Source organism: Mesocricetus auratus, unplaced genomic scaffold (genome assembly GCF_017639785.1).
Source record: "Mesocricetus auratus isolate SY011 unplaced genomic scaffold, BCM_Maur_2.0 Super-Scaffold_100027, whole genome shotgun sequence".
Classification (NCBI taxonomy): Eukaryota; Metazoa; Chordata; class Mammalia; order Rodentia; family Cricetidae; genus Mesocricetus; species Mesocricetus auratus.
Window position 1 is genome coordinate 5,121,545 of NW_024429208.1, and position 14,804 is coordinate 5,136,348.

Sequence of the window (14,804 nt, forward strand, 5' to 3'; positions counted from 1 at the left end):
CTTCCCTGTATGATTTGCCTTCACTTTTTTTCTGTAGTATAACCTAGGCTTAAAATTCTTAGAAAACTTCCTAGTTGATTCTAACACAGAGCGAGGATTGAGAACTATTAAGTGTGTACAAAGCTGACCCTACCTTTTATCGTTTGCTTCCATCTGAGGCCTAAGAGGTGACAAAGCCATGAAACAGCTCATGCTCTTGTTCTTTGCTTATCAGAGTCAGTATCTGGCTTGTAGGAGCAGACTGTTGCTAGAATGTTCAAGCAGGCTCTCTTTTTCTCTAACAGATGATTCCAAATTGCCTGCCCCACCAACCCTGGAGCCTACCGGGCCTGCACCATCCTTGTCTGAACAGGAGTCCCCTCCAGATCCCCCCACCCTGAAACCCATCAGTGATAGTAAGCCTTCAAGCCGGTCCCTAAAGTCCCGGAAGGTGGAAGAGGAGGAGCTCTTGGAGAAATCAGCTCTGCAGCTGGGGAGTGAGCCCTTGGAATGTTTGCTCAGTGACAATGGCATTGATAGACTGTCTCTCATAAACCCTGACAGCCCTCCTGGTACCCCTCTCGGCGGGGTGGGCCGCCGTACATCAGTTCTCTTCAAGAAGGCCAAGAATGGGGTTCAGCTGCCGAGGAGTCCAGACGGCACCCTGGAGAATGGCGAGGACAATGGTACCGTGGGTTCTCCTGCTTCTCCAGCCAGCACGGAAGATGAGCACTGTTCCAGGAAGCGGCCAAGGAGCGGGAGCTGCAGTGATAGTGAAGGGGAGAGGTCCCCTCAGCAGGAGGAAGAGACAGGTGACCCCGCCTGTGACTTCTGCTATTTCCAGTCTGCCTTCCTGCTTCGTCTTGCCAGGGGGCGCCTTCCCCTGTCAGCCGTCTCCAGTGGCCTCTGAGAAAACAGGCTTAGAGCAGTTGTTTTCAGAGGGACGGGTTGTATATCGGACTGTCACTGGCCTTGAGGGGAATGTACAACTTAATATGGTAAAATGGGTCCTACTGTCACCTCAGTTTGCTCTTGGGATACTTTTGTCAGACACTGTCTTAGGCACTGGAGGAAAATTAGTGAATGAAACACGGAAATCTCTCACAGAACAGACTAAAGGCAAACGAGAGCTCTTGTATTAGAAACTTTGGAGACGATTAAGAAAACACACATCAAACCATCAGAGAAGAGGGCAGAGAGTGCTGGGTGGCATGAGACAGAGCCCAGAGGGAAGGGGGGCATTTGAGCAAGGATTTGAAGGAGCTGCAGGTGTGAGCTGTTTGTATCTAGGGGAAGGATGTTTTAAGGACTTGCATGTCCACAGAGCAGCCATGATGTGGCTGGGAGGGGAGGTCGCAGAGCACATCACAGGTGCTGGACCACTGGAGTCCAGTGGGGACAGGGTGATAAATCAGGCCCAGTCCCAGCTCCTCTAAGTAGCCCAAAGTGTGGGGTCTGGTGTTGGGTAACACTGCCAGAGACACTGGGGGAACTTGTCCCGGAGTTAGGAAGACTTCTCTTGAAGGTGCATGTAACCCCAAGGAGGAAGACACCTCTCAGGGACAGTGGGTGTTCACTGCAGCCTCAGTCAGCAAGGCACGGGTGGGACAGGACAGCTGCTCCTCCCTTTAGCTCCTCCTGGCGCTCATCCTTTATGTGGTGTCTCTGAGTTGTGTGCCTAGTGCTTCTTTCTCTCTTCCCTTTCTCCAGTGCTACCTTCCCTTCCTGCAGGCCACGCCTCTCTGCAGTAGGCTAGATGTTTAGGACATTAGAGCAAGAGCTTGAAGTTCGGATCCGACCTCCCATTGGCTGTGTGGCCTGGAGGGTGGTGCTCTTCCTGAGCCTGCTTGGTCGTAACTGATGTGGAAGACTAAGGTTGGAGCAGATTAGGAACACAGCAGATAGCAGCCAACAGTAGCAGCAATTGTCATCTCCTCATCCGTGTGTCTCAGCCCAAACAGCGTGGAGAACACTGCGCTTAAATGAAAGCCTTTGCTGGTAGGGACATCAGGCCCATCAACCTGGAGCCCTGATGCTTGTGGATGCTACAACAGTGTCCCTTTCCTAGCCCCCACATGCTGGCACCCGGGAACACTTGTGTTTACAACCGTCTTTGGAGCTCAGAAAGAAGGCATTGATCCTTTACAGGCAAGACACAGTGGGACTCTGTGACTCACATTGAGGTCATCACATTTGAGGAAGGACCAGGTTAGGGAAGCCACATCTTGCCTTAGGCACCTGCTCTCAGAAGTGTGGCTGGCCTCACAATTTTCTGGCCACGGTGTCACAGCTCCCAAATCAGGCCCAATCCACCTTCAGTCTCGGTTCAATGATCAGAGCTATAGGACTCTACAGTTAGAACTCAATAGATAAAAAAGGAAGCCTTCATGGTAAGGTGATCCTAGGACGATGAAACGGTCCCCTCTAACCGGGTGCCTTGCCGAAAAAGGATCCATACCAAACAGCATCCTCTACTTCACCAAAGGCAGGGGTGGAGCTCAGCCTGGAGCCAGGGTTCTGATGCTCCATTCTGCCCTCTTCCAACTCTCGCTAGCTCTGTGCAATAGATATCCCTAGATGTGCTTGACACTGAGCCCTTCTCCTGCCATAGCTTCTCCTGCCATCATCCCTGAAGAAGGAAGTTGCCAGCTGGGGTAGGGAGGGCTTGTGAGTGTTTTATCACCAGAGGCGGGCGGCTCCTCCAGCCAGAGAATTCCCTGCTAACTGAGGTTCAAAATTAGAGCAGGTCCAGGTGAAGTCTTACCTGGGTAGTCAGGGGTGTGCTGCTCAGGCAATGCAGTCTGCTCACTAGCTTAACATTCTCCGTGAGGGTCCCTCTGCTACCTAAGATGTAGTCCTTACAGGGGAGGGATAGCCTCCTACCCACTCCCCCCCTCTGAGGCATGTGTCAGGGAAGGGAGATTCTACACTCAGGGCTCACTCTGCGTGTCCTTGGCAGGCGTGACTAACGGCTTCGGAAAACACACCGAAAGCGGGTCTGACTCGGAATGTAGTTTGGGTCTCAGTGGAGGACTGGCGTTTGAAGCTGACAGGTAAGGATGTTTACCCACAAAGCTCGGGCAGCCTGGAGACCACCTTTTCCTTCATTCTCCATTCAGTGTCAGACAGAGCTTCCTTATTTTGTCCTCACTACCCTTCCCTCAGGCTCTGCTCCATACCTGGGAACTCTGAGGGAAACGGCTGACGGTTGATCGTCAGAGCCGCTCTAATAGAAGAGTAGTGTTGATGAATTTGTGGGGCTCCCTGCCCTGTTGCCCAGTGAAGCTACCATTTGAGACACACACACATACCCCAGTACCACATACACACATGGATGAACCCAGTTTGTTGCGGACATGGTTTTGACTAAGCCTCGTAGGGTTTCGTAGGGTTGGTCTCTTTGGTTTGAGCTTCCGTTCTGTGATGCTGAGGGCCTCATACGTGCTAGGCAAGTGCTCTACTAGTAAGTTACAACCCAAACCTTTTTAGGTTTCATTTTCTCTCTCTCTCTCTCTCTCTTGGTTTTCCAAGACAGGGCTTTTCTGTATTGCTTTGGAGGCTGTCCTGGAACTTTTCTCTGTAGACCAGGCTGGTCTTGAACTCACAGAGATCCACTGTATAGTCTTGGCTGGACCGGAATTCTGAGCACTTTCATTGCCTCTGCATCGGGAGTGCTGAGATTACAGGCGCATATACCACCATGTCTGGGTTTGGCCAGGATTTGAACTAGGGTTGAACTAAGTAGCTCAAGTTAGCCTCCAACTCTCAACCCTTGTACACCCCCACCCCACTTCCCAGCACTGACCTCTTCAAAGATATTGTGTAGGGATGAGCAAGCATGAAGTTTTCAAGGTCCCTTTTCCAAAGGCTCCAGGTTACCTGCCGTTGAGAAGAGATGGGCTTCTGTTGTTGAACCTGAAGGGAGGATTTCTGAGACAGCATTCGTTTATCCCAAGTCTAAGAGTTTACTGAGCCGGGCGGCGGTGTGCACGCCTTTAATCCCAGCACATGGGAGGCAGAGGCAGGCGGATCTCTGTGAGTTCAAGGCCAGCCTGGTCTACAAAGAGAATTCCAGGACAGCCTCCAAAGCCACAGAGAAACCCTGTCTTGAAAAACAAAACAAAACAAGAGTTTGCTGAGCTCATTGCCCTGCGTTTTCTGTTCAAGACTCTGGTTAGAGAGGGGTGCTTGAATGAGAGGACCTTGGTGCCACAAGGTGAGATGACTGCTGAGAGAATCCACCAGAAATCTGGTCTGTGTCTGAAGGCTTCTAAAGCAACCTTCACTGGCATGCACCAGCTGAGCTTCCTGGTGGAGCTGTGTAGGCCTCCAGTCACACGCTGGCCTTGTCCTGTGGAGACAGTTGACCAAGGCTAGAGGAGGCAGATTTCAACATGTTAGAACACGCTTCTTGCTTGCTCTCAGGTTGGAGTTCCTGGCTTCCTTCAAAACAGATACTTCAGCCAAGCATGGTGGCCCATACTCATAACCCTAACACTTAGGGAACCGAGATAAGAGAATCAGGAGCTCAAGACCAGTCTTGGCTGTATAGCAAGCCCTGCTTAAAAAACAAAAACAAGAGCCGGGCGTTGGTGGTGCACGCCTTTAATCCCAGCACTCGGGAAGCAGAGGCAGGCAGATCTCTGTGAGTTTGAGGCCAGGCTGTTCAGAAAGGCTCCAAAATAATACAAAGAAACCCTGTCTTATAAAACCAAAAAAAAAAAAAAAAAAAAAAAAAAGAAATTAAAAAACAAAAACAAGGCTGGTGGTGGTGACACATGCTTTTTACCCCAGCACTAGGGAGGCAGAGGCAGGCAAATCTCTGTGTTGACAGAGTGAGTTCCAAGACAGCCAGGACTGTTTCACAGAGAAACCCTGTCTCAAAAAACAAAAATAACCACTAAAGCTAAGCAAATATGTAAGTGCCCGGAAGTTCAGTTTACTGGAGATGGTAGGAGTGAGGTCAGCCATCGGTCCCCTACCAGCCCTCGGATAGCATTTTCTCTCACGAAGGGCACGCTTCCCAGCTGTGAGTCAGGAGAAGCAGGAGAAACGTTTGCTTTTGTGATGAACTCCAGCCAGCTCCCACTATCTGCTTTCTCTGGAGCTTCTGCTTGATAGAGGAGTTGCCCCTGAACAGTATTTCCTCTTTCAGTCTGCCTCTCAGAGTTTAAACTGAGGGACTGGGACCTCACAGGTGAAGGCAAGGCTGCCAAGCCTGATGGTGTGAGCTCAGTCACCAGGGTCACACAGTAGAAATAGCCAGCCCCACAGGCTGCCCTCTGACCTCCACACACAGGTGCATGACAGACAGACATACACACACTTTAAAAGAAAGTAAAGTAAGTAAAATTGGAGATCAAGGGTTCTTTCTGACTGAGTGTTCTCTCTCCCCATCCCAGCCTGCCTCCTCTCCATGCTAGGAAGGATATGAAGGAAGCTCTCTCTCTGTTGTACGGAAGCCATGTCACCTTTTTGTTGTTGCTGCTTTGTTCTCATCTGTTTTTATTTGAAACAGGGTCTCTCAACTTAGCTCTGGCCATCCCGGAACTCACTGTGTGGACCAGGCTGACCTCAAGCTCCCAGAGATCTGCCCACCTCTGCCTCTGCCTCCTGAGGGCTGGGATTTGAGGCATGCACTGCTCACTAACCCATGCTTAGCCCCTCTTGTCCGTTTGCTCCGTGGCTGGTCTCTTCCAATGGTCTCCTGAGCACCTTTCCAATCATTGTCGCACCCCATGACAGTCTCACGTACCCCAACGGTGAACTCACTGTGACAGAGACGGGCCCTTGGACTCCTGATTCCCCCAGCTCCACCTCCCAAGTGCTAGGATGACATTCACGCCCCACCACGCCCAGCTGTACCCTCCTTTGTGGGTCACTCCTGCAACTGCAGATAATTGAACGCCTATGGTGTGAGTCACTGTTGTTAAGATACATGTCAGTTCCCATAGCTCATCTGGTAGAGGAGGCAGATGGAGATTATACATATACAACTGTATAACAATGCAGGCTATCCTGCATTGGCCTGGGTCTTTGGGGCAGTCTGCAAAGCAAGCCTCAGTGACGTACATCTACCTCATCAGAACCATACGGAACTTGTTCTGCTGCAGCCTAGTTTCCCATGCCTTTCCTGGTCACGCTGGCACTCCGTCAGAACAGAAGTGTGTGGTGTGAGTGTGTGTGTGGTGTGTGTGTGATACTAGACCTGAGAACGTGAAACCATTCCCAGAATGCATACGGTGCATGCGTGTGTGGTGTGTGAGTGTGTGTGTGAGGTGTGTGTGTGAGTGTGTGGTATGTGTGTGTACGCGTGTACTTGTAGCTTTTCCACAACACCTCTCGGGTGCTCACTGGTCAGGGTCACAGCAGTGATGAGACAAGCTGACCTTCCTCATCCCTCGGCTGCCTTGCCCTGCTTTTTTTCCTCCTGTGTCCTAAATCTCTCCAGGGTTAGCGTGTGAACTTAGACTTCTGGTGAAGTCACTAGCGTTTCCAACTATACCTCAGTCTCTGAAGTCCATGGACAGGTTTTTTTTTTTTTTTTTTTTTTTTTTGGTTTTTCGAGACAGGGTTCCTCTGTGGCTTTGGAGGCTGTCCTGGAACTCGCTTGGTAGTCCAGGCTGGTCTCGAACTCACAGAGATCCGCCTGCCTCTGCCTCCTGAGTGCTGGGATTAAAGGCGTGTGCCACCAACGCCCGGCTCCATGGACAGGTTTTGTAGGGAAAGTGTACCAGATCATCCGTGTAAATTGAGTATTGCTGGTATTGTTTCCTAAACGAGTGCCAGCTTTGTTTACTGAAGGATTGTGAGTCATAATTTGGTTAAGCTGAGCTTTCTTATCCTAAATTCAGCTGTCTGACTTAGTGAAGTAGGATGCCACACTGTAGCCCCATCCCTTGCTGTGTCTAATCCCATCCAGAGTTTTCTAAGCATTTTGGCTGTTTTTTTTTCTTAAAAAAAATGACTCAAGGGAGATGCAAGCCAGCCACCCCTCCCCCCCAGGGAAGCAGGACATGTGGGTAATGAGGTAAAGCCTAGTGCTGGTGGCTCTCACCTTTAATCCCAGCACATCAGGAGGCAGAAGCAGGGGGATCTCTGTAAATTCAGGGCCAGTCTGGTCCGCAGGACAGGCTACACAGAGAACCCCTGTCTGGAAAAAAAAGAAAAGAAAATGCAGTAAAAAGCCATCAGCCATGTGACAAAGCATAGATTTAAAAAAATTGGTTAATTTAAGTGGAAGAATTAGCTAGTAACAAGTCTGAGCTATCAGCTGAGCATTTATACACAATATTAAGCCTCTCTGTCAGTTATTTGGGACTAGTGGCTAGGATTGGGAAAGAAACATCTGCCTACAATTAACTCATCTTTTAACCACCTTTTAAAAATCTGGTTGAAAAATTACAGACCAATATTTTTATTTATTTTTGAGACAGAGTCTTACTATGTAACTCATCTGGTTTGAAACTCACTCTGTAGATTGTCTAGCCTCAGAAATCAGAGATCCATCTGACTCTGCCTCCCTAGTACTGGGATTAAAGGTGTGTAGCACCAGACCCAGCAGCAATAGTGGATTTTAAAGTTTGATGGGGGTGGGGGCTCCCAGCTGCATAATTCTTTCCCCAAGGCTCCCAGCTCTGGATTGTGCATTAAAATTGCATGAGCATTTTTCAAATTGCCAGTGCCTTGGTGGCCTTGGTTCAGCTTTGGTTATCACTTCTTTTTCTTGTCTAATATATAGTTTACCCTCCCTCCCTCCCTCCCTCCCTCCCTCCCTCCCTCCCTCCCTCCCTCCCTCCCTCCCTCCTCTCTCTCTCTCTCTCTCTCTCTCTCTCTCTCTCTCTCTCTCTCTCTCTGTCTCTTTCTTTCAGAGAAGCCCTCACTATAGATCCCTGGCTGTTCTGGAACTCGCTCTGTAGACCAGGCTGGCCTCAGGCTCACAGAGATCCACCTGCCTCTGCCTCCCGAGTGCTGGGATTAAAGCATGTGCTACCATGTCCAGGATTTAACTTCTTTTAGAAAGTATTTTATTGCATTTGTGTGTGTGTTTAAGTGTGCCACCATGTTTGCAGAGTTTGTAGAAGCTGGTACTCTTTCATCATGTGGGTCTGGGGGATCAAACTTAGGCTTGGCAGCAAGTGCTTTTACCCACTAACCCATCTCACCTACCAGACTCTGCTTCTCTGAGTAGTGTTGTGTAAAGAAAGAAATTGGTCTCCTTTTTAGTTGGTAAAGAGAAAAAAAAAATCCCTATCCAAGAAAAACTTCACACACAAACCATTTGGAAGTGAGAAGGTTTTTTTTGTTTGTTTGTTTGGTTGGTTGGTTTTTTTCAGTTTAAAAATGTCTTTGCTAATTCTGGGAAGAAGATGTGCCTGTTATAGAACATTTGGAAAAGAGGCAAATTTTTGGACCTCAAAAATAAATTAGTTTCTCAAGATGAAGCTTGTGGAACCCAGAGTGCAGATTTGGACAAGTGAGAGAGAGGGCCTCATTGTGACTGGACTGTCCTCTGAGAGGCTGAGCTGAGACTGTGTTGGAGTTCTTACGGTTTGGGGCTTTTGAGGCAGAGTGTAGCAGTGTAGCCCAGGCTGGCCCAGAACTTCTGCTTCTGAACTAAAGGCATGCACCACTGTGCCCAGCCTCCCTCATGACCTTCCCTCTGAATGAAATGCTCCTCTGTGTAGGGAAAGCAGTCCCTCCGCAAGGGTGGAACAAGGATGGACTGGTTTCTGGAGAAACGTCCAGGTCTCATGTGCCATGGGTAGATATTGGCCTTTGGCTTTGGAGCTCCGTGCCTTTAGAGATGGAAAGCGGGAGTGGGTTTGTCACAATTAAAACGGCTCACTCGCTTCACCTCTCCGTTCTGTGTGCAGTGGCCTGACACCGCCCAAACGCAGCCGCGGGAAGCCTGCCCTGTCTCGAGTGCCCTTCCTGGAAGGTGTGAACGGAGACTCCGACCACAGTGGCTCAGGTGAGGATACTATTGAGGCAGAGCTGGGAAACAGACGTTCTGAGGGGCAGGCTGTCTGAACTGCTGCTACACTGCAGGGGCTCTTAATGTGGCTGACTATCAGTCTGTGAGGGGCCACACACAGACACTGCTAGAGAGATGGCCTTCACTCATGGGTCACTACCTTTTCTTTTTTTAAACTATCTTCAGTTTGTATCCTATTGCAGTGGTGATGATGATCATGACCCAAAGCAACTTGAGGGAAAGGTTTCCTTCTCTTTACAGCTTGAAGTCCATCACGAAGGGAAATTGGCCAGAATGGAAGCGGAGGCCATTGAGGAACTCTATGTACTGGCTTGCTCCCTGTGATTTGTTAGCCCGCTTTCTTACACAGCCCAAGGCCACATGCCCAGGGGTGGCATAAACCACAATGGGCTGGCCCTCCCTTATCAATTGTTAGTCAAGAAAGTGTCCCACAGACTTGCCCACAGGGCAGTGCGGAAGAAGCATTTTCTCAGTCAAGATTCCCTCTTCCCACCCTAGCTTGTGTCTAAGTTGACCAAAAGACAAAACAAAACAAAAAATCTCCCCAAACAAAAACAAACTAGCCGGCACAATTTGAATAGTTAACACGTGCCCATGGTAACGGAAACCCAGAAGGCTCTTATGAAAGCCTGCATTCCTCTCTGGAATGTCAGCTGCTGGCTTTCCTTGTTGTTTTTCTCAGAGCTACTTAATGTATATCCAAGCTGAAACTTGTTTGTATGTTGGAGAGTAGCGTGGAGGCCCCACTGTTTCTTCATAGTATTCCCTGGAAATCCTTTGTTTTCTCTCAGTTTCTCTCAGCTTCCCAGTGGCCCATTGTATCAGAGGACTCTTCGTCGGCTTCACTGTAGCTCTCCACAGACAGACTTTAAAATGCCTTCATCATCAGGGCTGCGTTGTGCATCCTGTGTGCGGAGGTCATTTCTTCTGGGACTATTAGGCTGAAGGGAGGGTGTAGTTACAGTTTTGGTTGGTGTTGCCTGGCTGTCGTTGGTGATAATGTGTGTCACTCAGAACCCTCTAGCTTTGCAGATTGTACCTATTTAGCATAATGGGAATGAGGACAAGGCAGGGGCAATGGGGTGAGGCTGGGGTGATTCCCAGATGGAGCAGGGCCAGGGCAGCCTGCTTCATAGCTCATGGTTGTCTGTCACATGCACTCCGGATGGCCTGCCTTTGAAGTTTCCTCTAATGCACAGGGCTCTTTCCCTGGTCCAGTCGCTTCCTTCTGTTTTTACTGTCATCCCCTTCCCCAGTGTGTGTTGACAAATGGATGCATGCCTTTAAGTTCCATTACCCTGTGACTGTCTGCTCTCAGACGGCGGGCGGGTCTCAGGTCCAGATGAATCTGTACATCTAAGCTTGAAGCCAGGAAGTGTATCTGACACACTTTGTGCTTCTGGTGGTGACTTTTTTTCCCCTTACTTTTTACGTCCCCATACTAAAAACGATGCCAAAGGATATTTAAAAAGAATTGCACTCTCATAGCTTCACCATCTGAACACAGCTGTCTCCACATCTGTGTTGCTTCCGTTTCTTTTAGGCACATTTTAACAAGTGCAGATCTGATACGCACACTTTTATACTCAACAGTTTTCCTCAGATACTTTTTCCTTGTTGGCTCATGAACTCTCTGTGCTGAAACTATCACTGGAACCATCTACCTGACAACCAGTGCTCTGTGATGGGCTTGTGTGTTCTAGTGGACACTGGGTTAACTCCAGCTTCAGCATACACAATATAATGAAGGCACATTTTTTGCCCCAAATCCTTTTATTGCCTTTTTTATAGTAAGTTTCCTGAGCAGATGGCTCATACATTTATTTTAGCGCTCCTGGGACACTGCACAGAATTGCATTGCAAAAGGCTGGACTGGTCTGCAGTTTCACTGGTGCACGGCTGCACTCAGCGTTAGGTTTTATCTGTTCATTGTTAATGTGCTTCACCCACTGGCACCGAAACAGCACCTTTCTTCCTCTCAGTTAAGGGTTTTACGTCTCTCCTCAGATCTGAGCCCTTTTCCTTAGCTGTGGGAAGGGTCACCTTGTTCACAGTTTGCAAGTGTGGGGAAGGAAAGACTTCTGTGGTGCTCAGAGTCCTAGTGAGGCTGAGGAGGTGCTGCTCCTGTCCCTGACTAAGCATTTAGGGTCACCAAAGACCCTGCTGGTTTGAGCTGCAGCTGGGCACTTGGAGGTCCCCTTGTGACCTGGTCAGAAAGACTCTTAGCAGTTGGTTCCACAGGGGTGTTCTTCTTGGGACTTTCCCCCGGGGAGGGCTCCCCACTCAGGTGCAGACAGCAGTGTCTGCTCAGGCTGGGGGATGGCCCTGGAGGTGAAGCCCTTATATTTTCTCAGGTTCAGAGGTGGGTAAACTGTAGCTGCCTGCTTTTATGTGACCCTTAAGCTAGGAACGGTTTTACATCTTAAGTTAGGAGACGATGGTATTTTATAACATGAGAATTGTATGAAATTCAAATTTCAGTGTCAGAAACACTAGTTTTGTTGGTGAGTCGAAATACTCATTTGCAGCTGCGGAGACCCTCTGGCTCCTAGAAGGATGAGAGATTTACTCTTGGGTCATTTAGAGGACTAGTTTGCTGATACCTGACCCAGCCTAAGAACTCCTAAAGAGAGGAAGGGCAAGGAAGAGGAAGGGTGGAGGGTGCTGCTGGTTCAGTCCTGGGCTGCCCCAGTCAGATAGAAGCCACAGGCAGGCTGTGGGGCACCATGCCAAGTCCCCTTTGGGCTCTGTCTCCTCCCCTCCCCCACCCCCAGGCAGAAGCCTCCTGATGCCCTTTGAAGACCGCGGAGACCTGGAGCCCCTGGAGCTGGTGTGGGCCAAGTGCCGAGGCTACCCCTCCTACCCTGCCTTGGTGAGTCTGCCCCAGACGACACCCTCCTGTCCCCTTTTCCTCCTGGCGGCTTTGGCCCCTGCCTTACCTTGGGGTTATCTGATTGGATCCAGCCAGCAGAGTGTGATGGGAGTCTGGGCATCTTTAGCTGCAGAGGGGTGGGGGGCTTTACCATAGCCTTCCTGGGGCAAACCAGCAAGCCCCCACACAGAAGGCTCCAGGTGTTCAGAGACGAGGTTCTCAGGGCTCTCGTAGCAATGTTCATTTACTTCTGTGTAGGAGGAACATTGCTCAGTGTAGTTTTAAAATGCTGCTAATAATGCTTAGCTGTGTTACTAAACATCTGCCATACTAAATCCTTGAAATGCCAGGGGCAAAAGAGAGCAGGGTCTGTTAGCCACTGTCTGCCAACTAATAAGCAGCAGGGTTGGAATTTGATTCCAGAGCTCACAAGCCTTCATTTTGAGCCGCCGTGTTAAAGATTGTCCCCTGTGTTGTCCTCTCAGGACCGTGCCCAGTATAAGCCTGTCCTGTGAGGCAGCACCACCTCTAGCCTTCGCACTCCACGCACACCGTGAACATGTCGGTCTCACACGATAAAAAGCTTCCATTGTGTCCTTTGTAACGATGACATCCCCCTTCAGTCGCTCTCATGTTCCACACTTTGGCCATTTCCAATTCTCCATTTAGATTTATTTCTTCACTGTTGTCAGTGAGCATCTTAGCTTCATCTTGGACAATCGTGATTGTTTTTTAGGAGTACCCACTAGAGCCAGCATCTATACAGAAGTCTGGCACAAGTTGCCTGGAAATTTAGTTCCCATTAGCAGTGGCTAACAACTATTTACCACCTTGGCTCTCCCAGGGTTGGGAGGAGATGGCCACAGGCTCTGGAAGACAGCACCAACTGGGGACCTTTGGGTCTCGTTAGAATCTCCTGGCCATTTTAAGTTATACAAAGTCAGCTCCGCCCGGCAACACCAGATGAGCCTTCTCGAGACTGGGCTGAGGTGTCAGCGCTCTCAGTAGTTTATTAGGGTCTGTGTCACTGGTGGGAATCACCAGCAACCTCTCATATGCACAGCTCTGGGCTCTTCCCAGCCCTGCCTCTCGGTGTCTCTTGAGCCTAACAGCAGCTTCCTAAGATAAGGCAGGAACTCTGCTCCTGTTTGAGGCGATGAAGGAACCCCGTCTCAATGATGTCATAGCACTTCCTGCAGCCATATTGGTTTGTTTTGCCTACCATGTTCCCCCTTACGATGGCGGGATGGCAGGTGTGGAAAATCCACACTGATCCAGCAGCTGGAGACACTGAACTGGAACCCTTGTAAAAATGAGACCCAGGACCCAGCTTACTCCTTGAGGAAGTGATTAATGCTGGCAGGTTTGGAGTGGTTTTTTTTTTTGATTGTTGTTGTTTTTAAATCTCACAATGCAAGAATGCTATCCAAAACTAGTCTTTAGAAAACACTGGGACATGCCATTAATCCCAGCATAAGCAGGTAGATTTCATTGAGTTTGAGGCCAATCTGATCTACACAGTTCCAGGCCAGCTAGGGTTATATAATGAGACCTTGTCTCAAAAAAAAAAAAAAAAAAAAAAGGAAGAAAGACTACGAAGAAGACTCGATCACCACCTGAACACAACCTGTGTTTTTATTTTGGTGCATGCCTTGTAGCCCTTTTCCTGTGCATGTAGATTTTGCATGTTATACTGTATTTTAATATTTTAAAAATAAATGAAGTGTGGGGGGGGTGTTTTGGAAAAACAGAGAAGAAAAAACCAATGCAAAGCACCCCGTCTAGCATGTTGACTAAACATTTGTATTGTTCCCTTTATTCGTGCGCTGCTGTTATGGTAGTGTGTGTGCGCATTGACTGTATGGTGTGTTGACTTCCCTCAAGCTTCATGTTCGTGGTCTGTAAATCTGCGCCGTGTTCACTGAGCGGATGGACCGTCATCTTCTGGGGTGTGACTCATCCTCCTTGTCCTCGCCCCAGCAGGTCTCCACAGTCCGTTCTTGACGAGCATGTGCAGGTGGAGACAGCAGGGCCCCCACTGTCTCACTGGTAGTTGAGGAAGCTTAGGGCTGTTTCTGTTCTCGTTACATCTCCAGCTTCAGTTCCAGGAAGAGTGGCAGGCTAGGAGATGGTTTTGACCGCTACATAGCGGGTGGGTGGTCTAGAGGTCAGCTGTTCTTAGAGTCTTTACATTTTTTATTTTAGATTTATGAATGTGTATGTATGAATATCTTGCCTGTACGCATGTGTGCACCATTGTACATGACAGGTGCCTGAGGAGGTCAGGAAGTGTCAGACTCTCCTGGAACTCAAGTTAGAGACGGTTGTAAGCCACCCTGTGAGCTAGGAGCTGAACGTGGGTCCTCTGGGAGAGCAGCCGGTGCTCTTACTGCTCACCTGTCTCTCGGTACCTCAGAGTAAACTCTTAGCCAGAGCGTCTGCCTTCACCTGCTTGTCTTGGGGGACATGGGCTGCTGGCAGACGCCCAGAGGTGTGAGAGCAGTTTATTATGAGAGGTCCCCTGGGACAGGGCTTAGGAATGAAGGTTGTTCTGTCTCTCGAGAGGACTGCTTCCTCTGCTGGCTTCCAAGTCTCTCTGCTCTTTGTGCACAGTGAGCCAACTGCTCTGGAAGTGGGGGCTGTGTTGGAGGCTGCCTGCAGCACAGCGGACTGCCTTTACGAGCATCTGGTTTCAGTCCCAGCCTCGGGTTAGCGCCCACCCTCCTATGCTGGTGCTTCCCTGACTGCTGATACCTGCCAGAGGTTGGCGTGAGATGGCGTGTGGATGGTTGTGAGCTCTGGGAACAGAAAGTGCTCCATGGGCATGGAGAACTGCACTCCTGCTCACTGGAGAGCTGCTGTGCTGTGCTGAGCCCCTCTCAGGATAAGATGGCCCTGCCCTTCTGGAGCTTGCTCCCAGAAGATTGGTTCCTCCAGTGGCTTTGGTTTTCCTTA

The 14,804-nt window shown here is 49.5% G+C and overlaps 1 protein-coding gene across 2 annotated transcripts in view; it reads left to right on the plus strand.

Moving 5' to 3' along the window:
* The window catches only part of Brpf3 (bromodomain and PHD finger containing 3), a 34,936-nt gene that overhangs the window by 16,315 nt on the left and 3,817 nt on the right, over positions 1-14,804 (plus strand). The window contains exons 8-11 of one of the 2 annotated variants that reach the window (XM_040732178.1): positions 285-791; positions 2,939-3,032; positions 8,856-8,953; positions 11,752-11,849. In XM_040732178.1, the coding sequence (XP_040588112.1) occupies positions 285-791; positions 2,939-3,032; positions 8,856-8,953; positions 11,752-11,849 (797 nt within the window). The remainder of the gene's footprint in view (positions 1-284; positions 792-2,938; positions 3,033-8,855; positions 8,954-11,751; positions 11,850-14,804) is intronic. The other variant, XM_040732179.1, reaches the window with a different exon arrangement.